This window comes from Oreochromis niloticus, linkage group LG14 (genome assembly GCF_001858045.2).
Source record: "Oreochromis niloticus isolate F11D_XX linkage group LG14, O_niloticus_UMD_NMBU, whole genome shotgun sequence".
NCBI lineage: Eukaryota > Metazoa > Chordata > Actinopteri > Cichliformes > Cichlidae > Oreochromis > Oreochromis niloticus.
The window spans coordinates 24,789,234-24,815,594 of NC_031979.2; the positions used below are offsets into that span (position 1 = coordinate 24,789,234).

General features: G+C 39.8%; 4 protein-coding genes across 4 annotated transcripts; all 4 read left to right on the plus strand.

The window, feature by feature from the left end:
- The first annotated feature begins 1,512 nt into the window (after positions 1–1,512).
- LOC109205011 (vomeronasal type-2 receptor 1-like) lies at positions 1,513–4,249 on the plus strand. The gene is made up of 4 exons (XM_025898375.1): positions 1,513–1,966; positions 2,386–2,490; positions 2,727–3,029; positions 4,061–4,249. The coding sequence occupies exons 1-4, from the start codon at positions 1,958–1,960 to the stop codon at positions 4,247–4,249; spliced, it is 606 nt and encodes a 201-aa protein (XP_025754160.1). The 5' UTR covers positions 1,513–1,957.
- LOC109205010 (extracellular calcium-sensing receptor-like) lies at positions 4,226–6,768 on the plus strand. Its single transcript, XM_019367375.2, has one exon. It carries the CDS (start codon positions 4,690–4,692, stop codon positions 5,491–5,493), a length of 804 nt encoding a protein of 267 aa, XP_019222920.1. The 5' UTR covers positions 4,226–4,689; the 3' UTR covers positions 5,494–6,768.
- Positions 6,769–6,839: 71 nt separating this feature from the next.
- LOC100709748 (extracellular calcium-sensing receptor-like) lies at positions 6,840–15,810 on the plus strand. The gene is made up of 5 exons (XM_019367260.1): positions 6,840–7,141; positions 12,547–12,832; positions 13,979–14,206; positions 14,396–14,519; positions 14,906–15,810. The coding sequence occupies exons 1-5, from the start codon at positions 6,840–6,842 to the stop codon at positions 15,808–15,810; spliced, it is 1,845 nt and encodes a 614-aa protein (XP_019222805.1).
- Positions 15,811–21,210: 5,400 nt separating this feature from the next.
- LOC100710018 (extracellular calcium-sensing receptor-like) lies at positions 21,211–26,026 on the plus strand. The gene is made up of 6 exons (XM_019367259.2): positions 21,211–21,417; positions 21,650–21,941; positions 22,034–22,828; positions 22,985–23,212; positions 23,340–23,463; positions 25,113–26,026. The coding sequence occupies exons 1-6, from the start codon at positions 21,341–21,343 to the stop codon at positions 26,024–26,026; spliced, it is 2,430 nt and encodes an 809-aa protein (XP_019222804.2). The 5' UTR covers positions 21,211–21,340.
- The last annotated feature ends 335 nt before the right edge of the window (positions 26,027–26,361 follow it).

The window sequence follows — 26,361 nt, forward strand, 5'->3', positions numbered from 1 at the left end:
TCTCTTGTTGTTGTCCCTGGCTCTCTTTGTCTTTCCCTCCGCTCTGTTCCTGTGCTACTTCAAGTGTAACTACCGCCCCTCCCCCCTCTGCTCAGCGCAAGCACAAGAGCCGTTTCGTTCGGGACTGACACATCACTACCACACTCAGCTAGACTCTGGGACCTTCACCTCCCTCTGCAAGCTTCAAAACTCTGCCTGCCAAATAAACCAAGCATATCCCACTAACCTTCATTTCCTCCTGGATACATTTTGTGTCCCGCTAATTCCCATCTCCTCTGTCCACAATTTACCAGCGCTAGACCACCATGCTACAGGCCTCCCCCAATGTTTACCTTTGGAGCCTTTACCCCTTCACTTCACCACACCATGCACTTTTTCTTGTTGTTCACGATCTTAAATAAAACTTGTGTGAAACTAACTCAACCTTCTCCATATCTGGTTCTGTACTAGTTCTGCAGGCACAGGCCTCTTGACAATCATCCCCAATACAATATCCCCATCGTTAGATAGCAGTGGGTTTTTAGGATCTTCTCTCTGCCTGCACACTGGCTCCTCAGCATGAGAGACAGATGCCACTAACAACAATTCGGAAATCAGAAAGGTAACAGTGGTCGCCATGGTAATCGGAACACTCGGTGCAGTGACTCGCAAGCTAGACGAGTGGTTCCAGCAGATAACCAGGAACAATATCCGAGATCTCTGTCCAGAAGAGCGCAGTCCTAGGAACAGGAAAGATACTGCGCAGGACCTACAACCTCCCAGGCCTCTCGTGAGAGAGGAATTAGATAGAAATTATTTTTTTATTTAAAAAAAATCTTTTACTCTCTTAGATCAGCCACTTTGCCACATGCACTTGTCTCTGTGAAAAAAACAAGTACCAAAAAACCAAGACTACTACCAGAGCAGAGCGCTGGTCCATTTGATCAAGGAAATGAAGAAAGTTCAACTTTTTTTTCTCTTAATATACTGGTAATAGCAATAACAGTCAAGCTCTTCCTTGGAATAGGATCAAAACAAAATATAATGTATGGTACTTTACAAGATAGGTTTTTAGTGTAAAAAATTACAATAAAAACAAAGATATCTGTTGGTGTCAAATGTCTAAAATACCTCTAAAATGCGGATCATGTACAGTTACGTTTGTGCTGTGTTAGCTCTTCGTCTAGCATTTGGTACATTGCTGCTGATGCTGAATGGAATCTGTCTTCCAAGTAGATTGAAATGGATCTTAAACGACACTTCAAAGACAGTGCTAAATCTATGACAACTTTTTAGAGTAAGGGTCCATGCTGTAAATTTCCCTTAGCATTTCATGTCAACTTTAATTTAATATCAGACTGATGACAGATCTTAACACATCAATGAATCACAGATGTGAATGTGGAATTGATTACTGTAACTTGTGGAATAGAGCTCTAAGAGTTCTGTATAGAAATATGATATCTGAAAAATATTTTTTAGTTTATATTTATTTCTAATGAATTGTTTTTTGCACTGTTGCTTCATATTTAAATGACCCTGTGTAATGTGTATGTCCTTGTTTTACATATGTTAACTTACATTTAAATGCAAATTTGGGCATGATTCTCCTTTTGCCGGACCTGTACATCTACTGGGAATATACTGCCCCTATTCGATTACTTCTTATGCTGCACCAGAAGGTATAAATACCAGCTTAAGTATTTCATCTTCACTGCAGTACTCTAATGCCACTAAGTGGTTTAGCTCAAGAAATGACATCAACACAGAGATGGCCAGAGCAGGGATGGGCATTTCTGCAACTGTTGTTGGTGGCATCTGTCTCTCATTCTGAGGAGCCAGTGTGCAGGCGTAGAGGAGACCCTGAGAACCCACTGCTATCTAAGAATGGGGATATTATACTGGGGGGGATGTTCTCTTTTCACACAAGCTGGAAGGACAGAAACGATTCCTACATGAACCAACCTCTGCCACTACAATGTATCAGGTAAATGACACACTACAAATCCATTTACGTTTAAGGGATCTGTTGGGATTCATTACAAATACAAATGAAGTGTAAAAGGTATTTTCATTTGTTTTAGTTATTTAAATTCCTTTCATTAAATGTTTTAATTTGAAATGCTTTTCTTTTCAAGACTTATCCATGATTATTTGTGTCTGTTTTAAGGAACATGATGCAATGCAAATTATTCATAATTGTCTCAATTAAGTTTAAATTTCAGAGATTTGCAGTTTGCCCAGGCTATGCTTTTTGCCATTGAGGAGATTAATAACAGTACAGACCTACTGCCTGGAGTCTCTCTGGGCTATAAAATATATGATAATTGTGGATCTGTTGCCAGAAGCGCAGGAGTTACACTAGCTTTGGCTAATGGTAATGAAATTGTGTCTGTACCCTCCAAGACATCATGTACCAGACCTGCATATGTGCAGGCCATAATAGGAGCAACCTCTTCTCCTACAGCCATTGCAGTTGCTGCTGTCATTGGACCTTTTTTTGTACCAGTGGTGGGTATTTTATATATAATTTTATATTTTTATATATAATTTTCATCTTTAAATATTTTTTAAAAATGTTTTATTCTCTTATATTAGGTGCTTTTCTTTGTATTAGTACTGAGTTAAATTGTTTTCATATTTTTACAATATAGTTTTGCAATAATTTGAATGTTTTATTTTTAACAGCTTAATCGTTTCTCATTCTGTGTCTTTCACATATATAAGTTTTTCATTTTTAATTCTAGATCAGCCACTTTGCCACATGTGCTTGCCTCAGTGACAAAACCAAGTACCCATCCTTCCTCAGAACAATACCCAGTGACTACTACCAGAGCAGAGCCCTGGCACATTTGGTCAAGTATTTTGGATGGACTTGGGTTGGAGCTATCAGAACCAATAATGAGTATGGAAATAATGGCATGGCCACATTCACAGAAACTGCACAGCAGCTGGGCATCTGTCTGGAGTATTCTGTATCTTTCTTTAGAACAGATTCATCTGACAAAATACAAAAGATAATTGACATTATAAAGGCTTCAACCTCTAAGGTGATTGTTGCATTTCTTTCCCGTGCGGATTTGAATGTGCTTCTACATGAGTTCTTGTACCATAACTTGTCTGGGTACCAGTGGGTAGGCAGTGAGTCTTGGATATTTGATTCACAAACAGCAGAAATGGATATACATCACATACTGGATGGTTCCATTGGTCTTTCCATTCCTAAAGCACATGTCAGTGGCCTGAGAGAGTTCATACTGAATGAGAAGCCACTGAATTCATCTAATAATGAACTGTTTACCGAGTTCTGGGAGGCATTATTTAAATGTAAATTTAGGCAGTCAATGTCATCAGCAGACATTCAGAGAGAGTGTACTGGACACGAAGATGTGACTGGAGTTCAAAATAGCTTCATTGACATGTCTCTCATGCCTATCTTTAACAATGTCTACAAAGGAGTGTATGCCGTGGCCCATGCACTTCACAATATACTCAGCTGTAATAAAACATGTAGCAAAAATGTGCAGCTAGATCCATTCATGGTGAGCTTTTTACTAGCTTAAGTTAAATTATTAAGAAGATTTTAAATTCAAAATGATTCTTAATTTTTTTAAGCAGTAGGTATGCAAAATCTTAATCATGTAATGAATTGAGTAATGTCATATTCCTTAGATCTTACAACAGATACGAAAGAGTCACTTCATAACAAAGGAAGGAGATGAGGTTCACTTTAATGAGAATGGAGATCCATTAGCAAAGTATGAAATTATAAACTGGCAGCCAAGAGAATATGGTATTGTGGAGTTTGTTACAGTTGGTCTTTATGATCCATCATTAGTTCAAGAAAAACAGCTGAATCTGCAAAACAAGTCTTTAATTTGGGCAAGAAACTCAAAGCAGGTAAAATTCCTTTTTAATGTTTTATGTTTTCATTTCTTTCTTTCATTTTAGAAATCTACACTTAATTTTTTTCATAGTATTTTGGTTTTGATTCTTCAAAATGAGTAAATTGTTTGACAGAAGATCATAGACAATTTTTTTGTCAAATTCCTTATACAATTAAATGTTCTTGTTCATGCAGGTGCCTGTGTCAGTTTGCAATGAAAAATGTCCCCCAGGAACACGCAAGGTTCTCCAGAAAGGAAGGCCTGTTTGCTGCTATGATTGTATAAGATGTGCCGAAGGAGAGATCAGCAACATTACAGGTGTGGTTATATTTCATTACAATCTTTGCTGCACAACCCAGCACAAGCACAGCTCATACGTTTGACACCACTTTTGTTGGATTTGAAGAAGGGAGGCAACTTCACTCTGATCCTTTCTGACTCTGTGCACTCTGGAAAATATTTAGAATTGTATGCAAATTACTCTAAAATGTAAAGGAAAAGTATTCCACAATCACAAATACTGATGGACACTCTAGATGTCACATCTGTCAATACTCACTTGATCACAAAACAGAATCCAAGTGTTATTCACTCCATAAACATGTTGCTTTTCATCTTTTTATTGTACAGCATCAGTAGGATACTGCATGGATGTTGTAGATGCAAACACAGGCATATGGAGTGTAACTACTTGTAACATCTGCTTCAATATTAATTTCCAGATTCTGTCACCTGTGTGAAATGTCTACCTGAGTTTTGGTCAAATGAAAGAAGAGATGTTTGTATAAAAAAGGAAGCGGAGTTTCTATCATATGAAGAAATTATGGGAGCACTGCTTACTGCAGCATCTTTATTTGGGGCATACATGACGGTTGGTGTGATACTCATTTTCTTCAAATATAGGAAAACTCCTATTGTCAGGGCAAACAACTCTGAACTGAGCTTCCTGCTGCTCTTCTCCTTAATTCTGTGTTTTCTGTGTTCTCTGACCTTCATTGGTCAGCCCTCTGATTGGTCCTGCATGTTCCGCCATGTAGCATTTGGCATCACCTTTGTCCTCTGTATCTCTTGTCTTCTGGGAAAAACAATGGTTGTTTTAATGGCCTTTCGAGCTACACGTCCAGGTACTAATGTTAAAAAATGGTTTGGGCAGACACAGCAGAGAGTCTGTGTTACAGCATTCACTATTATACAAGTTATCATTTGTATCATCTGGTTAACAACTTCTCCTCCTTTTCCATTTAAGAATTTTAAGGAAATCAAAAACAAGATCACTCTGGAGTGTGCTCTAGGCTCGGCTGTAGGCTTTTGGGCTGTGCTTGGTTATATAGGACTTCTGGCTATTTTATGTTTTATTTTTGCATTTTTAGCCCGAAAACTACCTGACAATTTCAATGAGGCCAAGTTTATCACTTTCAGCATGCTGATATTCTGTGCAGTATGGATTACATTTATACCAGCATATATCAGCTCTCCTGGGAAGTTCAGTGTTGCTGTAGAAATATTTGCTATCCTTGCTTCCAGTTTTGGACTGCTAATTTGCATCTTCATACCCAAATGTTATATAATATTACTGAAACCAGAGAAGAATACAAAAAAACATGTCATGGGGAAGAAGGCACCATAGTCACTTTGAAAACTGCATGTAGTAAAATGGGATTTTACTTACTTACTTACCAAAAAAAAGACACACAATAATAATTACATGTATGGCTCAATAACCTCTAGCTTTGAGTCACTTGGTATGGTTTCTTGATTATGTCAAAAGTTAGAAGTCTTTTTATTTATATTTACTTGACTTGGTACTGCAGATAAATTCAGAAAGCATATGTAATCTGCTCAATTAGAGCCATAGTTGAATTCTACTATTAAGTGCAATGCAACTTGATTAGTATGTTTTGCTTTGTTCACTTATATTCTTTCTGCATGATTCCTAGAGAGCAGCTACACTCATGAGATACATGGCAAATGAAATGAGGAAAGTTAACCCTCTCTTGTCTTTTATTATTAAGTGGAAAAAGCAATACCAGCCAAACTTTTACTTGGTATAGGATCAGAAAAAAGTGGTATATGGTAGTTTACATGATGACCACTTACCATTGCCTACTGGGGTCAGCGGGGGAGCAAGCAGCCCCTCCCTCCCTTCCTCCCCATCCCTGACTGCCTCCCTCTTCCCACTCCACCACACCCAGCCACACATGTAGGGCCTTGGGGTGCAGGTGTGTCACGAGGGTGCAGGGGACGCATTCCCCCTCTGTCCCTTTCTGGCCACCTGTACCTCAATTTTATTCCACTACTTAGACATCCACATTACTCACACTCTCATAACACACACATATAGGGCCTTGGGGGTGGGTACGTTACACGGCGTCCAGAGGACGGTCTGTGTATTCAACCTTACCTCTGGTGCCGGTGCCCACTTCTCAATTTTAAATGCATGTAGACATTGAGGGTTCTCAGGAGGGGCCATGCTGTCACCTACTGCTCTCTGGCAGCCCTTCCGTGTTATAAATGCACTTTAGAACAACACGCAGCAACACTACACATGAGTGGGCGGAGGGAAGTATGGGGACTTCACACACCCCGTTCTCTGTTAGCCATCGGGGTGGAGGAGGTGTTGGCCGTCCAATTGGGGCCTAGGATGTGGGGCCTCCCTGCTGCTGTGGAGCTGTTGGCAGTCTGCTTGTCTCCACCGCGGGGAAAGGGTAACATCTCCTGGGTCTAGGTGTGGCTTCCCCCTCTGGGGGCGAGGGCACCTGGACCTGCAATATAGAGTATGCTTGGGGGGTGTGATTGTGTGTACAGTGTCCCTTTTTGTTTGTCTTCACATTGGATGAGTGCTGAGTATTGGTATATGTGTGCATGAGGGAGGGAATGCACGTTTGTGTCTGTGTGTGCCTGTTTGTCTGTGTCTATATGTCAGGTTGGGTCTCAGACTCCACCTCTCTGGGAACATCTCAGGCCCTCCAAGGCATGGAGGCCTGTCTCCCCTCACCACACTCCCTGCCAGTGGCTGATGCCTCCAGGCGTCGGTGCGTTGGTGGTTCTTGGTGCCCGGGGCTGGGCGCTCAGTTATGTACCGGCTCCCTCCCGGTGGCTGCTTTGCGGGGCCTGGCGCCCGGGGCTCGATCGGGCCCCCTCCGGGGGGTGGGGGGCCCTCGGGCCTCTGGGCCTGCGGCTCGGTTCACTGTGGCGCAGCTGGCTGCCAGCAGAGCCCGCGGGCACATCACTGCAGCCCCCTTAGTCTTCTGCTCAGTGGTGCTGGTTGACCCCTCGTCTGGGGCTCTCCTCAGCTCTTCCCAGGAGGGTGGCACAGACGCCCCTCCGATGGTCCTCCTTGGGGCCTCTGGATGTCTGGGCCTGGATCTCCTCCATACCTGCTTCATGCCCTGGGGGACAGGGCTATGGCTTCCTACACCCTCTAGCAGATCCTTACATAGAGAAACCTTTTGAATACAAGCGCACTGATCCACACAGGTAGGGGTGTTCACTGTTCATGCACAAACTACACCTTTCTTGGCTGCTACCTAAATGCACATTGTGCACTATCGGTCCTGCATGCTGCACAACAACATTCAATATTTAGTACTTACTGTTATTTACACTTAGCTAGATTAATGCGATGGTATTGTGTTTATTATGTTGCTCTCTTTTTTGCTTGTTTTCTCTTTTATACTTCTTTTTTTCCTCTCTTAACAGGTGATCCAGGAGATTTTTTCTTTTTAAGTGCCCTTTCTCACTGTCTCTCTTCCCCTCTTTTGTTCTTTTCCTTCCTCTCTTTCTTTCTCCCTTTCCTATCCCCTAGCCATGTCTGTCCCATGTGTAACAACTAAAAGGAAAATAAAATAAATAAATAATAACAACATAGGTCGATCAAATAGACCAAATATGGCAAGGCCGTGATGATCCGCTTGGCAAAGTAAACCTTTTGGGTATCTTGGTTGGCCTTCAGACAACAATTTTCATAGCTAAATAACCAAACGGGACAGGCCAAAAAAAAGAAAAGAAAAAAGAGACATATTTTTACTCCTAGATAGTTTTACGTTAATTTTTGTATTTGCACATTTTTATTCTCACGTTTATACATTTTAATATGGATGTACACTGTATGTACTGTGTAATAAAGCAGAGGGAGAACCCGGTGGATGCCCATATATTTGTTGGGGACCTTAGTAAGGCATATTTGAAATCTGTACTCCCCAAATTTAAGTGTTAAGTGTCCTAGGAGGGGGGACATGACACTGGAACGTGTAAAGTATATAGTATAAAGGAATAGGTTGTAAGGTAAGGTTACATTTCAGAAGTATACAAAAAGGCCATTTTCAGGGAACGCAAAATGGGTTAACAATTTAAAGCTGTTCTGCAGCAATGGAGGTTCATCAAGCCTTGAATGCTGTTGCTACTAATTCCTACAGGTGTTCCAACTTTTTTGGATTACTTACAACCCCCTCTGTCTGCGTAAAAGTGAAACATATTGTGGTACCATACCCTCATGAGTATCAGTCGAACAATACTCTACTGCAGAAAGTAGTGTGTTGCTACAAAGATGGTGAGAAAAAGGCAGTTAACAATGGAAGAGAGACAGACCATCATAACACTTAAAATTGTAGGTCATTTCTAAAGAGAAATTGCAAAGAAAGTTGAGGTGCCAGTGAGTACAGTTTCCTTCATATAAAAAAAGGCACTCAGAAACTGGGGCAAACTCTGACAGGAAGAGGTCTGGCAGATTCAAAGCCACAACTGAATCAGAGGAGAAGTTTCTGAGGGTTAACAGCTTCCGTGACAGGTGGCTCACAGGAAAACAGCTTCCAGCACAGCTTAATAGTGGTCGTAGTAAGCAAGTCTCAGGCTCAACTGTTAAGAGAAGACTTGAAGCTGCAGGTTTGACAGGACGAGTTGCAGCATTTGCAAGCCATTGCTAAGATGTCAGAATAAGGTAAAGAGGCTTGCATGAGACATGAAACACTGTCATTGGACTACTGAAGACTGGACTACTGAAGAAGGGACTGATGAATCAAAATCTGAAATCTTTGGTTCATCACGCAGGATCTTTGTACAGCGTTGAGTGGGCGAAAGGATGGCTCCACAGTGTGTGGCATCAACTGTCAAACATGGAGGAGGAAGTGTGACTTTTACAGAGTGAGAGGCACCCTCAACCAAAACGGCGACCGCAGCATTCTGCAGCGTCATGCAATACCCTCTGGGTGTTGCTGTAGAAGTTGCTCAGGCGTTCATCCTATAGCAAGATAATAACCCAAAACATAAGTCAAATCTATGCCAGAACTACCTCAGGAAAAAAGAAGAAGATGGTAAGCTTGAAAACATCGAGTGGCCAGCACAGTCTCCAGACTTAAACCCCATCGAACTGGTTTGGGATGAACTGGACAGAAGAGTGAAAACAAACCAACCTACAAGTGCCACACATTTATGGGAACTTCTTCAACAGATATGGGAAGAACGTTCTGAGGAATATCTGATTTCTTTGATTTCTAAAACTTTTGACAAGTAGTGTACGTATGTGAAAGAGGAATCTATGTATGTAAAAGTGAGAGAATGAATTTGGACTTGGAATACCCCTCCTAGAATTAGTTTGCCGAGTGTATGTCATGGTCCCCGTGTCTGCCCGGCCGGCCCCACAAGGCCACATGTTTTTTTGTGTATGTTCTCCTCTCGCCTCCCCACCAGAGCAGAGTTCACTGCGGGCTCCCGCCCTCGGCGCACACACACCTGTGTCTCATCAGGCTCCAATTACGGGTTGGACACTTAAGGCCGGGACGCAGACAGTCTCATCGCTGGATGATTGTGCGAGACACTTTCCCCGGACCCGTGACTGACCCGACGTGTGAACGTGTGTGAAGAGAGGAGTGAGAGTGAATGTGATTCTCTTCCCGGACTTTCCCTTTGGACCTTGGACCCCCGCTATTCCCCCACTGTATATATCTGCATCTGGTGACTTTGTAAATAAACGTTGGTCCTTGAATTGAATTCTCCTCTGCGCCTGAGTCCTACTACAGATCGTGACAGTGTATTTGACTGACTTTCAGTGATGTGCAGTCTGACTACTTAAATCAGGGGTGTCCAAACTTTTTTCACTGAGGGCCACATACATACAAATATAGGAGGGGCTGGGCCACTTACTAGAAATTAGGTATATAACCTTAACTGTAGCGTATTAAAGTTAGAAAAATCATTTAAAAGTGGTCAAATGTGTTGAATATAATTAAAGACAAAACTGCCTTCATCACAGTTTTCCATAAATGGATCTTTATTGATTTATTCAGAAAAAGCTTTGGTAGCTCATTCTCAGAACAGCAGCCTCAGATTTCTTCTTGGACAGAAGATTTACAGTACAGAGAAAAAACAATAAAGGGGAAAATGGGACGGGTAAATTTCAAGCTTGTTATTTAAGTTCTTAGGCTTAGCAACACACCTATTAACGTTCGTTTGAAACGGTTATCAACATTAACAGACTGAACTGGACTTAATAACAGGAGTCCATATAATTTTAGTAAATTATTCTGGTGAGTATCAGCTGCGCTGGGTATGTAAATCAGGCCATCCAGCTGCGGTGCTGATCGTACGCCACTCGTGCCAAAAATCCAGACAAATGTCACTTGATCAAGGAGCAGATCTGCATCAGATGAGATCAGCTGACTTTGCCTGTGCGTGCGCTGTGCACAGCGGTGTGTATTCTGTGTGTTAACAAGAAAAACGCATATAAGAAAGTGGTGCGCAAAAGCAGGGTAGTGACAGAATTGATGCGCATTATTGATATTTGAAGCATGTGTACCTGCACATGCATGCTTATTAACACACGGGTACTGTGGAATATATTTTTTACTCACCTAAAGCGCTCGTGCTCTCGTCCACTCCCCGCAAAAAAATTAGCAGCTGTGCGGTGTCTGTGGCATCGGTGCTCTCATCGCATGCGATGGAGTAAAAATCAAAAGCACAGCTTTATCAGACAGTTGCAGTTTAATGTTGGCTGACGACTCTTCAATGCGTGGCACAACTGTACTTCTGGACATGCTGACGTTGTTGAAGTCCTGCACTTTTTCCGGGCCCATTATTTCGGTGACTTTAACGAGGCCGTGATTTATGAGGTCTCCATCTGAAAAAGGCTTGCCATGTCTTGCGATGAGTTGGGCGACCTCATAGCTGCTATTGTAGCCTTTTCCTGGACAATTTGAGCACGAAAAAAATACTGTTGCTGACCCCGCAGGATAGCTACCCTTTGCTTTAATTTCTGCTCTCGCTCAGCACCAGTGTAGGATGCATAGGCCTGATGTTTGGTTTCATAATGACGTCGTACATTATACTCTTTCATAACTGCCACAGTTTCAGTGCAGATCAAACAGACACACGTCCCCTTGAATTCTTTGAAGAAATATTCACTCTCCCACCGTGTCTGAAATTTTCTGCACTCACTTTCTACCTTTCGCTTCTTTGGTTCTGCCATGTTTAGTAACTTGGGGGTAAATTTCTTCTGTGATTGTCCTTTTTGGTGGAGCAACTGCCTTGATCATCAGTAGCTCCCCCTGGTGTTAAAACTAAGAAGTGCAATACACTCAAGCAAAAGTTGAAGTGCGGACCATATTCTGTTCTATTTATAAAATTACTTGAGGGCCAATTAAAAACGGCCCGCGGGCCGGACTTTGGACACCCCTGACTTAAATGATTATATCAGACTGGTATTAGATTGATGATAATTTCAAATATTACTTCTTCAATGTGAATATAGACACGAGTAGGTGACTGTGACTTGTTGTGTAAATCTCTAAGAGTAGCCCAAAAGTACATTATGAAATAAAGTAAATAATGTTTCCAATGCATCCACTTGTTTAATAACATATTGACTTACTAAGAAAGTAAATATATGACCTTTATTGCCATATAAGAAGACATCATTGCACATTTCACATTGGAAAAATAATTTTTAGTGTATATGTATTTGTAAGGAGTTCTTCTTGCATTGTTGCTTCATATTTAAATGGACATATGTGTGTATACCATTATTTTACATACATGAAACAACATTAAATTGCAAATTTGGGCATGTCTCTACTTTTGACTAACCATGTAGGTCTATAGAGAATACACTGTCACTATTATATTATTTCTTATGCTACACTGAAAGGTATAAATACCACTATAACTCTTTCATTTTCATCAAGATACTTTTAATGCCACTAAGTGGTTTAGCTGAAGAAATGACATCAACACAAAGATGGCCAGAGCAGGGATGGGCTTTTCTGCAACTGTTAATGGTGGCGTCTGTCTCTCATGCTGAGGAGCCAGTGTGCAGGCAGAGAGGAGATCCTGAGAACCCACTGCTATCTAAGAATGGGGATATTATACTGGGGGGGATGTTCTCTTTTCACACAAGCTGGAAAGAGAGAAAGGATACCTACATGTACAAACCTCTGCCACTACAATGTACCAGGTAAATGACACAATACAAATCAATTTCCACTTAAGGAATCTGTTGGGAATCATTAAAGATACAAATGAGGAGTAAAGGGTATTTTGATTTTCTCAGTTATTTAAATTTCTTTCATTAAATGTTTTAATTTGAAATGCTTTGTTTTATATTTCAAGATTTATCCATGATTATTTGTGTCTGTTTTAAGGAACACAGTGCAAATTATTCATAATTGTCTCAATTAAGTTTAAATTTCAGAGATCTGCAGTTTGCCCAGGCTATGCTTTTTGCCATTGAGGAGATTAATAAGAGTACAAACATACTGCCAGGAATCTCTCTGGGCTATAAAATCTATGACGATTGCGGATCTGTTGCCAGAAGCATTGGAGTTACATTGGCTTTGGCTAATGGTAGTGAAATTGTGTTTGCACCCTCCAAGACAACATGCACTAGACCTGCATATGTACAGGCCATAATAGGAGCAACATCTTCTTCTACAACCATAGCAGTAGCTACTGTCATTGGACCTTTTTTTGTACCAGTGGTTGGTATTATGATCTTTTTTTTTCATCTTTGAATAGTTTTTTAAACATATTTATTACTCTATTAGATCTGTTGCTTTACCTGTCACATTTTATGTAACAGTAGTGAGTAGAACTGTTATTTTCACATTTTCACTGTAAATTTTAATGTTTTTATTTTTAACATTCTGTGTCTTTTACATATATAAGTTTTTCATTTTTAATTCTAGATTAGCCACTTTGCCACATGTGCTTGTCTCAGTGACAAAACCAAGTACCCATCCTTCCTCAGAACAATACCCAGTGACTACTACCAGAGCAGAGCCCTGGCCCATTTAGTAAAGTATTTTGGATGGACTTGGGTTGGAGCTATTAGAACTAATAATGATTATGGAAATAATGGCATGGCCACATTTACAGAAACTGCACAGCAGCTGGGCATCTGTCTGGAGTATTCTGTATCTTTTTTTAGAACAGATCCATATGCCAAAATACAAAAGATAATTCACATTATAAAGGCTTCAACCTCCAAGGTGATTGTTGCATTCCTTGCCCGTGCGGATTTGAATGTCCTGCTACCTGAGTTTTCATACCATAACTTGTCTGGATATCAGTGGGTAGGCAGTGAGTCTTGGATATTTGATTCTCAAACCGCAGCACTGGATATACATCACATACTGGATGGTGCCATAGGCCTTTCTATTCCCAAAGCACATGTCAGTGGCCTCAGAAATTTCATTCTGAATAAGAAGCCACTGAATTCATCTAATAATGAACTGTTTACCGAGTTCTGGGAGACACTATTTAGTTGTAAGTTTAAGAAGTCATCAGCAGATTTTCAGAGAGAGTGTACCGGACATGAAGATGTGACTGGAGTTCAAAATAGCTTCGTTGACATGTCTCTCATGCCTATCTTTAACAATATCTATAAAGCAGTGTATGCCGTGGCCCATGCACTTCACAATATCCTCAGCTGTAATAAAACATGTAACAAAAATGTGCAGTTACATCCATTCATGGTGAGCTTTTTACAAGCTTAATTTACAGTTTTCACGTTAAGTTAAATTATTAAGAATATTTTTAATTAAAAATTGCTTCTTGGGTATTTTTCAGTCAGTAGGTGTGCAAAATCATTGTCATTCAATGAACTGAGTCAACATATTTCTTAGGTTCTGCAACACATACGGAAGATCCATTTCACAACTAAGGATGGAGATGAGGTTTACTTTAATGAGAATGGAGATCCAGCAGCAAATTATGAAATTATAAACTGGCAGCCAAAAGAAAACGGCATTGTGGAGTTTGTCACAGTTGGTCTTTATGATACATCATTAGCTGCAGAAAAGCAGCTAAATCTGCAAAACAAGTCTTTCATTTGGGCAAGAAACTCAAAGCAGGTAAGCTATCATACAATTTCATTGTTTTTGTGTTTTTGTTCCTTTGTTCAATTTATACATATGTACTTAGTTAGTTTAACATTGTTTTGGTTTTAATGCTTCAAAATGAATAAACTGTTTGATACAGAAGATCATTGGGAGATCTTTTTTTTTCAAAGTCCGTATGGTTAAATGTTCTTGGTCTTGCAGGTGCCTGTGTCAATTTGCAGCGAGAAATGTCCCCCAGGAACACGCAAGGTTCTCCAGAAAGGAAGGCCTGTTTGCTGCTATGACTGTATAAGTTGTGCAGAGGGAGAAATCAGCAACATTACAGGTATGGTGATTAGCAAAATTCAGTATGTAGGAAGGCCAAAGGAGAGGTTTCATCTTGTAACAGGACATATATGTGGTCTCTTTCAAATTTTGCATGTACCTTGTTGTCTCTGTGAACTCTGGAACATATTTAGAATTGTATGCACATTCCTTTTAAATGTAAAGTATACCAGAATCACAAATGCTAATGGACTCTCTCGATGTCACATCTGTCAATCCTCACTTGATCACAAAACAGTATAGTAGAGTTATTCACTCAAGGTGTTGTTTTTCATCTTCGATTTGTACAGCATCAGTATGATATTGCATGGATGTTGTAGATGCAAATGCAGGCATATGACAATTGTACTGAGTTAGTGTAACATCTGCTTCAATATTAATTTCCAGATTCTGTCACCTGTGTGAAATGTCTACCTGAGTTTTGGTCAAATGAAAAAAGAGATACTTGTATAAAAAAGGAAGCAGTGTTTCTGTCATATGAAGAGATTATGGGAGCACTGCTCACTGCAGCATCTTTATTCGGGGCATGCATGACGATTGGTGTGATACTCATTTTCTTCAAGTATAGGAAAACTCCTATTGTCAGGGCAAACAACTCTGAACTGAGCTTCCTGCTGCTCTTCTCCTTAATTCTGTGCTTCCTGTGTTCTCTGACATTCATCGGTCAGCCCTCTGATTGGTCCTGTATGCTCCGACATGTAGCTTTTGGCATCACCTTTGTCCTCTGTATCTCTTGTCTTCTGGGAAAAACAATGGTTGTTTTAATGGCCTTCAGAGCTACACGTCCAGGTACTAATGTTAAAAAATGGTTTGGGCAGACACAGCAGAGACTCTGTGTTACAGGATTCACTCTTATGCAAGTTATCATTTGTACCATCTGGTTAACAACTTCTCCTCCTTTTCCTTTTAAGAATTGTAACGAAATCAAAGATAAGATCACACTGGAGTGTGCCCTAGGCTCGGCTGTAGGCTTTTGGGCTGTGCTTGGTTATATAGGCCTCCTGGCTATTTTATGTTTTATATTTGCATTTTTAGCTCGAAAACTACCCGATAATTTCAATGAGGCCAAGTTTATCACTTTCAGCATGCTGATATTCTGTGCAGTTTGGATTACATTTATCCCAGCATATGTCAGTTCTCCTGGGAAGTTCAGTGTTGCTGTAGAAATATTTGCTATCCTTGCATCAAGTTTTGGACTGCTAATTTGCATCTTCATACCCAAATGTTATATAATCTTAATTAAGCCAGAGAAAAATACAAAAAAACATATCATGGGGAAGAAGGCACCATAGTCACTCTGAAAACTGAATGTAGTAAAATGCGATTTTGTTTACTTACTAAATAAAATAAAGACACACAATAATAATTATATGTATGTCTCAATAACATTTAGCTTTCATTCACTTCTTATCATTTCTTGATTATGTTAAACGATAGAATTTTTTCAAATTTAAATTTAATTGACATGGGACTGCAGATAAATTCAGAAAGCATATGCAACCTGCTCAATTCTTCCTTATTTTTCAAGACGCTGCCATTTAGAGCCATAGTTGAATTCTAGTATTAAGTGCAATGTAACTTGATTAGTTGTTTTGCCTTGAGCATTTCTCCATGATTTCTAGAAAGTTGCTACACTCATGAGATACATGGCAAATGAAATGAGGAAAGTTAACCCTTTCTTTTCGCAATATCAGCCAAACCTTTGTTTGGTATTGGAGCAGAAAAAAATGGTATATGGTACTTTACGACAACTTACCATTGACATCTCCTTACTTAACCATTGTAAACACAAATTACTGTAAACAAAAGCAAAATCGTTTATGACAATTCACACCGTTTATTATCAGCATGAATTTTCTGAAATATATCCAAACTCCTGATCATTTACTGTTATCTTCTATTTTTCTATATTAGTGCCTTGTTACGACCCATCTAGGGGCCAGGTCATAACATGAATGAAGCGCACCCCCACTCACCCTGATGCTCTTGCTGAACAAGAAAAAAAAAATAATTTTATGGGTGCCAGAATTCTTTTTTTTACTCTCACATACTTTCTTCTATTAGATGCACATTGTCACGGCTGCCGAGGCGAGCCGTGTGATGTTGGAGGGAGAAAGGACCCAAAATGCAGGCAGTCGATGACAAGGATAAGAATAAGAATAAGAACAACTTTATTTATCCCGAGGGAAATTCTTTTGTCCTATGCTAGTGATGTTTATTTACATGGTGGAGAGGTGGCAAAACAGGCAATGAGGGAAGACAAAACTAAAGAAACCTAAACTGGGAAAGCTAAATAACAAACCTGAGATGATACCAGAATGGGGTGAGAGGCAGAGAGACACGGACAAGGAACAGGACACCGTGGAACACAGACGATCCGGCAACAGGCAGGAGAACACACAGGGCTTAAATACACACAGCAGTAATCAAGGGATGAGAGACAGGAGGGCAACACACCTGGGAGAAATCAGAGCTGACAGGACAGGGGGAACGTAAACTGAACACACTCACATGAGACGAGGACCTTCAGAATAAAACAGGAAACTCAGACACAGAGAACCAGACAAGACACTGAACTAAACAGACAGATTCACAAACAGACAGTGTGACACCGCAGACAGAACATAGAAGTGGGACCAGGGCAGGCACAGAAAAGAAACCTAACAAATGGCAAATCATAACAGAATACATACTCAAAAGCATAAAGAAATCCAAAACACTGAGTCAGTAGACTCAGGACCATGACACACATATTTTAAAAATTTTTGTATTTGCACATTTTTATTCTCACATTTATACATTTTAACATGGATGTACACTGTATGTACTGTGTAAGACGGCAGAGAGAGAACCCAGGGGATGAACATATATTTGCTGGGGACAATAATAGAGGCATGTTTGAAATCTGTACTCCCCAAATTCAAGTGTTAAGTGTCCTACCAGGGGGGACATGACACTGGAACATGTGTAAAGTAACATCAAGCATGCCTACAAAGCAACACCGCCTAGGACAGGGGTAGGGAACTCCAGGCCTCGAGAGCCGGTGTCCTGCAGGTTTTAGATATGTCCTTGATCCAACACAGCTGATTTAAATGGCTAAATTAGCTCCTCAACATGTCTTGAAGTTCTCCAGAGGCCTGGTAATGAACTAATCATTTGATTCAGGTGTGGTGACCCAGGGTGAGATCTAAAACCTGCAGGACACCGGCTCTCGAGGACTAACGTTCCCTACCCCTGGCCTAGGACAATCTGACCGCCTCTCTCTGCTCCTCATCTCTGCCTATATCCCCCAAAGGGAAACAAAGTCCTCCAAGCACACATGTAAATAAAACATGGCCAGATGATGCTTTCCTCCGGCTAAAGGACTGTCTTGATCTGAGAGACTCGTCCATATTTGAACAGCAGGACCTGGAGATCTTTACTTAGTCTGTCCATAGAGGGTGCCATCACCCTTCACAGAGCGCTGATCATTCTGGAGAACAGCAATAGCTACATGAAGATCTTCTTTGTGGACTACAGCTCAGCATTCAACACCACAATCCCAAACATCCTCACCACCAAACTGTACAACCTTGAGAAGACTTCTCGCCTAACCGGCCACAATTAGTCTGACTCCCCACCCTCTGTCAGACAGGGGCTGCCCATAGAGACCGCTGCAACTGGCCTGCGAGTTTGGAAAGTGTGGTCACCCTAGCCAAGGATCATCTGGCTGCGTGGAGACAAGGAGAGGAGGGCTGCAGCCAGCCGGTCAGGCATCCACGTGACTTATGGTCAGTGATTCGGAATTTCATTAATAAGGATGAGCACAGTTGTGATAGCTGGTTAGACCCTCTGTTGTTTGCAGTGCGTGAGGTGCCCCCTGTGTGTTGGACCTGCTTAAAGAAAACTGGGAGGAAGGTCCAACCCCAGCAAAAAATGAGATTCAATAGGTTCTGGACCTGAGACCAAAGCTGTACACTTTGGGGAGGTTATCACGAGAAAAACTGCTCAAGGCCCAGGAATGTCAGCAGCGCCTGTACAACAGAGGGGCTAGACGCAATTTTCAGCGGGAGACAAAGTGCTTGTGTTACTTCCCTCTTCCAGTGGCAAGGACCCGTCTTGGTCACACAGCAAGTGGGAAACAAGTTATCCTTCATATATAACTAATACATATATATACTATTGTCAGAACACGTGATTAGTACACTAAGGTAAAAAAAAATTCCATCGCAACCTCCCGGAACACTCATTCACCCTCTGCTCAGACCCTGCCCCGCTGCACTGCTTCCAGCACATGAAGGATGCCAATGCCCAGATCACCTGGTGGTATCTGGCTTTTCAGAATAAATTCAAGGTGATCCACAGGCCTGGTGCTCAGATGGCAGTGGCCGACTTCCTCTCCCACTCGCAGGAGGGGGAGTAGGTTCGGCCAGTTGGCTCCTCAGTCTTGGCCAGGTGGTGGGGATGTGTCTTTGGGGTAGGTGCAGGGGAGGTATGGGGCAGCAGGCTCGAGGTGCAATGCCAGTGAGGCTGATGGTGCAGCTGTTCCTTATCCTCCTAATTAGTTCAATTCAATTCAATTCAATTTTATTTATATAGCGCCAAATCACAACAAAAGTCGCCTCAAGGCGCTTTATATTGTACAGTAGATAGCACAATAATAAATACAGAGAAAAACCCAACAATCATATGACCCCCTATGAGCAAGCACTTTGGCGACAGTGGGAAGGAAAAACTCCCTTTTAACAGGAAGAAACCTCCGGCAGAACCAGGCTCAGGGAGGGGCGGCCATCTGCTGCGACCGGTTGGGGTGAAAGAAGGAAAACAGGATGAAAGACATGCTGTGGAAGAGAGACAGAGATTAATAACAGATATGATTCGATGCAGAGAGGTCTATTAGCACATAGTGAGTGAGAAAGGTGACTGGAAGGGAAAAACTCAATGCATCATGGGAATCCCCGGCAGCCTACGTCTATTGCAGCATAACTAAGGGAGGATTCAGGGTCACCTGGTCCAGCCCTAACTATATGCTAATTAGTGTCTTCCTTTTTTAGTGACGCCAGGATGGGAGAGAGGAGAGGAGTCAGCTGGAAAGCTGAGAAGGCATGGAGAAAGTTGGTGCCGAACCACAACACAATGTGCATGCCCAATAAACAAGCAGCTTAAATAATGTGTGGGTCCTTGTCTGTTCACAGTAATTAACACCAACCTCTGCCAACCCTGGAGGCCATTGTGAGATCCTTTTGTCTGAGAAAAATCAGGGCTTTGCACCCAGCACTCCTCTGCACCTTTTCTATTGTCTTCCTTTCTGTTGTTTTGTATATGTCCTCTTGTTTGTATATATTCCTCTTTATTGCATATAATTCTCCAGTTTTTTCTCTATTCTATTCTACAATTAAATTTAAGATCCTGCTCCTCACATAAAAGGGCTTGAATAATAAGGGCCCATCTTTTCTTGAGACCTCATACTACTGTATCACCCCGATAGAGCATTTCACTCTCAGACTGCAGATGTACTTGTGGTTCCTAGGGTATTTAAAAGTAGTATGGGAGGCAGAGCCTTTAGCTTTCAGGCACCTCTTTTAGGGAAGCAGGTCCTAGCTTGGATTTTGGAGACAGACACCCTCTGTACTTTTCAGATTAGGCTTAAGACTTTCATTTTTGGCACAGCTTATAGTTAAGACTGGATCGAGTTGACCCTGAATCCACCCTTATGCTGTAATAGACTTGGCATCTCATGATACACTAAGCGTTTCTCATTCTCTCACCCCTTTTCACTCACCATGTGCTTATACATCAATCTACATTTAATTATAAGTTATTATTAATCTGTGGCTCTCTTCCACGGCATGACTTTTGTCCTGTCCCCCTCCCCTAACCCCCAGCTGGTCACGGCATATGGCCACACCTGGTTCTGTCATTGATTTCTTCTCGTTAAAAAGGAAATTTTCCTCACCACTTTCACCAAAGTGATTGCATGTGATTGCTGGGGTTACTCTGTATTATTGTAGGTTTTTCATCTTACAATATCAAGTGGTTTGAGGAAACTGTTGTTGTGATTTTTATACTATATAAATAAAACTGAATTGAAATGAATGGAAATATGCCCTCATAAACATGTATACAGTAATGTATGTATGTGAAAGAAGAATATACGTATGTGAGAGTGAGCGAATGAATTTAGACTCAAAATATTATATCTTCAATGCGAATATAGAGATGAATAGGTGACTGTGACTTGTTGTGTAAAGCTCTAAGAGTAGCCCAAAAGTATTGTATGAAATACAGTAAATAATATTTCCAGTGCATCGACTTGTTAAATAAGATATTGACTTGATAAGAGAGTAAATATATGACCTTCATTGCCATATAAGAAGAGATCAATACACATTTACGATGTGCAAAACAATTTGTTGTGCATATTTATTTTTAAGAAGTTTTGCACTGTTACATATTTAAATGGGCATATTTAAATGGGTGTGTATACCATTATTTTACATATATTAAACTACATTAAAATGCAAATTGGGGCAGGTACCGCCTTTTGCCCAACCTTGTAGGTCTATAGGGAATACACTGTCACTATTATATTATTTCTTATGCTACACTGAAAGGTATAAATACCACTATAACTCTTTCATTTTCATCAAGATACTTTTAATGCCACTAAGTGGTTTAGCTGAAGAAATGACATCAACACAGAAATGGCCAGAGCAGGGATGGGCATTTCTGCAACTGCTGTTGGTGGCGTCTGTCTCTCATGCTGAGGAGCCAGTGTGCAGGCAGAGAGGAGATCCTGAGAACCCACTGCTATCTAAGGATGGGGATATTATACTGGGGGGGATGTTCTCTTTTCACACAAGCTGGAAAGAGAGAAAGGATACCTACATGAACAAACCTCTGCCACTACAATGCACCAGGTAAATGACACCACAGAAATGAATTTAGATGAAAAGAATCTGTTTGAAATATGTTGATACAAATAAGACTTGTTAAAAATTTTAATGTTCTCAGTTTTATAAATTGTTGATATTAAATATTTTTGTTTGAAATGCTTATGTTTCTGTTTAAAGATTTATACATAATTATTAGTCTTAAAGAACACAATGCAAAGCAAATTATTCATAAGTGTCTATTATTATCTCAATTAAGTTTAAATTTCAGAGATTTGCAGTTTGCCCAGGCTATGCTTTTTGCCATTGAGGAGATTAATAAAAGTACAGACCTACTACCAGGAATCTCTCTGGGTTATAAAATCTATGATACTTGTGACAATGTTGCAAGAAGTGTAGGAGTTACACTGGCTTTGGCTAATGGTAATGTGTTTGTACCCTCAAAAACACCATGTACCACATCTGCACATGTACAGGCCATAATTGGAGCAACCTCTTCTTCTACAACAATAGCGTTAGCTACTGTCACAGGACCTTTTTTTCTGCCAGTGGTGGGTAGACTTCTTTCTTTGTATCTATAGATAGATAGACTTTTTTGTAATTATTTTTTAAATAATTGAAAAAAAATGTTGTACTCTCTCAGATCAGCCATTTAGCCACATGTGCTTGTCTCAGTGACAAAACCAAGTACCCATCCTTCCTCAGAACAATACCCAGTGACTACTACCAGAGCACAGCCCTGGCCCATTTGGTCAAGTATTTTGGATGGACTTGGGTTGGAGCTATCAGAACCAACAGTGATTATGGAAATAATGGCATGGCCACATTCACTGAAACTGCACAGCAACTGGGCATCTGTTTGGAGTATTCTGTATCTTTCTTTAGAACAGATCCATATGCCAAAATACAAAAGATAATTGACATTGTAAAAGCTTCAACCTCCAAGGTGATTGTTACATTCCTTTCCCGTCCAGATTTGAATGTGCTTCTACATGAGTTCTTGTACCATAACTTATCCGGGTACCAGTGGGTAGGCACTGAGTCTTGGATATTTGATTCACAAACTGCAGAAATGGATATACATCACATATTGGATGGTGCCATAGGTCTTTCTATTCCCATAGCACATGTCACTGGCCTGAGAAATTTCATACTGAATGAGAAGCCACTGAATTCATCTAATAATGAACTGTTTACTGAGTTCTGGGAGACACTATTTAATTGTAGGTTCAAGGAGTTGAAGTCATCATCAGACATTCAAAGAGAGTGTACTGGACATGAAGATGTGGCTGGAGTTCAAAATAGCTTCATTGACATGTCTCTCATGCCTATCTTTAACAATGTCTATAAAGGAGTGTATGCAGTGGCCCATGCACTTCACAACATCCTCAGTTGTAACAAAACATGTAACAAAAATGTGCAGCTAGATCCATTCATGGTGAGCTTTTTAATAGCTTAAATTACATGTTTAATATTAGGTCACATTGGCAAGAAAATAGTTTTAATTTAAAGAAATGGTCTCTTTCATATTCTTCAGCCAGTCAGTTTTCAGGGTAACTGTCAATAACTAATTTAGCTATGTCATATTTCTTAGATTCTGCAACACATACGAAAGAGTCACTTCACAACAAAGGAAGGAGATGAGGTTTACTTTAATGAGAATGGAGATCCAGCAGCAAAGTATGACATTATAAACTGGCAACCAAGAGAAAATGGAATTGTGGAGTTTGTAACAGTTGGTCTGTATGACATATCATTAGCTCAAGAAAAACAGCTACATCTGCAAAGCAAGTCTTTAATCTGGGCAAGAAACTCAAAGCAGGTACGCTGCGATACATTTTTCCTTCTATTTTACGTTTAATGTATCAGTATGTATTTAAATTATTTTACATCATTATTGTCATTATGTTAATACTGCAATATTAATAAATTGCTTAAAATTCATGCAGGTGCCTGTGTCAGTTTGCAGTGAGAAATGTCCCCCAGGAACACGCAAGGTTCTCCAGAAAGGAAGGCCTGTTTGCTGCTATGACTGTATAAGATGTGCAGATGGAGAAATCAGCAACATTACAGGTGTGGTATTATTTTTTAAGGCTTTTTGCATTTCATTTGCAAATAATCGTCAGTTATAAATACTTCCAACACATGTTAGAAGCTCATGGGAGAATTTCTTAATCAATTTTCATCTTTATTTTTTAAAATTAACTAATTTGTTAATATTTATTGGAGATAATATCAACATCCAGATCGCCTGCTTAAACTATGAACAGTAAAGACACATATAGAAATGTAAATTAAATCCCATCTTTACCATATATTTCATGTTGAATTTTTATTAGGTTTATTTGAAGTTGTAGAAAGATATAGACATGATCAAAAACACTGTTCCAGTTTGTAGCTCTATATGAACAGTGAATAAGAAATGTTTGCGTGATTTTCAGACCATTTCTCAAAAAATATAGTAAGGAAAGAGGCTTTAAGTTGGGCATTGTTTTGGTTGATGGTTTTGGATTTCTGCAAATGTTGTTACACCTAGTCAAATGTATATTTTGCCATATATTTGCTGGTATTTTAACACACTTCATACCAGTAACCAATATAAAATATCAAGCGATACTTGTCATTTTACAAATGAAGCTGCACTGTCAAAATAAGGACTTATAATAATCCAATACAACCAAAATAATAAAACAACGTATAAAGGAGTAAAAACAACAAAGTAAAATTGATAAATATTACACATAATCAACATTCATAATAAAAACACAGTCTTCTGTTTAGTGTTATCTAAACAGAAGACTGTGTTTTGTTTAGTGTTTGTTTTGTGTTTAGTGTTATCTTGAGTTCAGTGTACAGTGTGGATAAGGTTATAGAGTAACAACCTCTTTAGCAATCAATATGAATATGGTATATGGTGAAGTGGAAATATTCCATCCATTTTCTGGTGCTTATCCAGGTCTCAGTCATGACTTAGAATTAAAAAATAAAGTGAGATAAAATTTCTCACATTACAAAATCAAAAAGTAGTCTGTGCTAAAATGCACGAGTTCACTTTATTTTCTGTATTTTTTTGGCGCCTTACAAAACCATATTTATACATATAGTAGTCCACTTTCTTTCTGTGACATAATAATTCTTGTTTAGGCCTCTCAATCATAGTTAGTGTTTGTTGTTAATGAAAAAAATGGTGAGTTCATTTTTTTCTCCTCTCAATAACAGAAATGAGGTCCCAAAATAGTATTTGAGGTTGTTTTCATTGCCATTTGTTATATCCAAAAAATCAGAGGTGTATGCAGAGCTTTATAAATTTGTATATGAACATTTCTACCTCTGTGCACCTTGGAAAAAAAATACAATATTATGCACATTCCTTTAAAATGGAAACAAAAAATATGCCATAATCACAAGAGCTATTGAACACTTTAGAGGTCTCATTTGTCCATCCTCACCTAACCACAAAACAGTGTAGCAGTCACTGAGTATATTTGTTGGTTATCATCTTCTGACTGTACAGCACCAGTAGAATATTACATGGATGTGGTTGTAGATGTAAATGCAGGCATAAACAATTATACTCAGTAAGTGTAAGATCTTTTAATTGTACAGCATCAGTAGGATATTGCATGGATGTTGTAGATGCAAGCAGTAGATGCAAGCACAGGCATATGGAATTGTACAGAGTGTAACTACTTGTAACATCTGCTTCAATATTAAAATTCCAGATTCTGTCACCTGTGTGAGATGTCTTCCTGAGTTTTGGTCAAATGAAAGAAGAGATACTTGTATAAAGAAGGAAGCAGTGTTTCTGTCATATGAAGAGATAATGGGAGCACTGCTCACTGCAGCATCTGTATTCGGGGCGTGCGTGACGATTGGTGTGATACTCATTTTCTTCAAATATAGGAAAACTCCTATTGTCAGGGCAAACAACTCTGAACTGAGCTTCCTGCTGCTCTTCTCCTTAATTCTGTGCTTCCTGTGTTCTCTGACCTTCATCGGTCAGCCCTCTGATTGGTCCTGTATGCTCCGACATGTAGCATTTGGCATCACCTTTGTCCTCTGTATCTCTTGTCTTCTGGGAAAAACTATGGTAGTTTTAATGGCCTTCAGAGCTACACGTCCAGGTAGTAATGTTAAAAAATGGTTTGGGCAGACACAGCAGAGACTCTGTGTTACAGCATTCACGCTTATACAAGTTAATATTTGCATCATCTGGCTAACAACTTCTCCTCCTTTTCCATTTAAGAATTTTAAGGAGATTAAAGACAAGATCACATTGGAGTGTGCCCTAGGCTCAGCTGTAGGCTTTTGGGCTGTGCTTGGTTATATAGGACTTCTGGCTATTTTATGTTTTATTTTTGCATTTTTAGCCCGAAAACTACCTGACAATTTCAATGAGGCCAAGTTTATCACTTTCAGCATGCTGATATTCTGTGCAGTATGGATTACATTTATCCCAGCATATATCAGCTCTCCTGGGAAGTTCAGTGTTGCTGTAGAAATATTTGCTATACTTGCTTCCAGTTTTGGACTGCTAATTTGCATCTTCATACCCAAATGTTATATAATCTTAATGAAGCCAGAGAAGAATACAAAGAAATACATGATGGGGAAGAAGGCACCAAATTCACTCTGAAAAATGAATGCGGTAAAATGGGATTTTAATTTGATCATTTTTACATAATTAGTTGGTCACCATCTTGTCAGAATAGAAACAAGCTGTCAGCAGTTTATACTCCAGTTGATACTGTCTTTATAGAAACTACTTCTCCTTTCTGATGTGTTTTCATTACTTACTTTGCAACTTACTCAAACAACAACAACAACAACAAAACATACAAACTGACTGATTGCTAAAGGTTATTGAGTCATTCCAACATTCATAATGACATGCTTTTATATTGTTCTTTCAAACTCTGGAAGGTTTTCATTTGAATAACATGCCAATGCAGATAAAATCAGTAAGAGTAT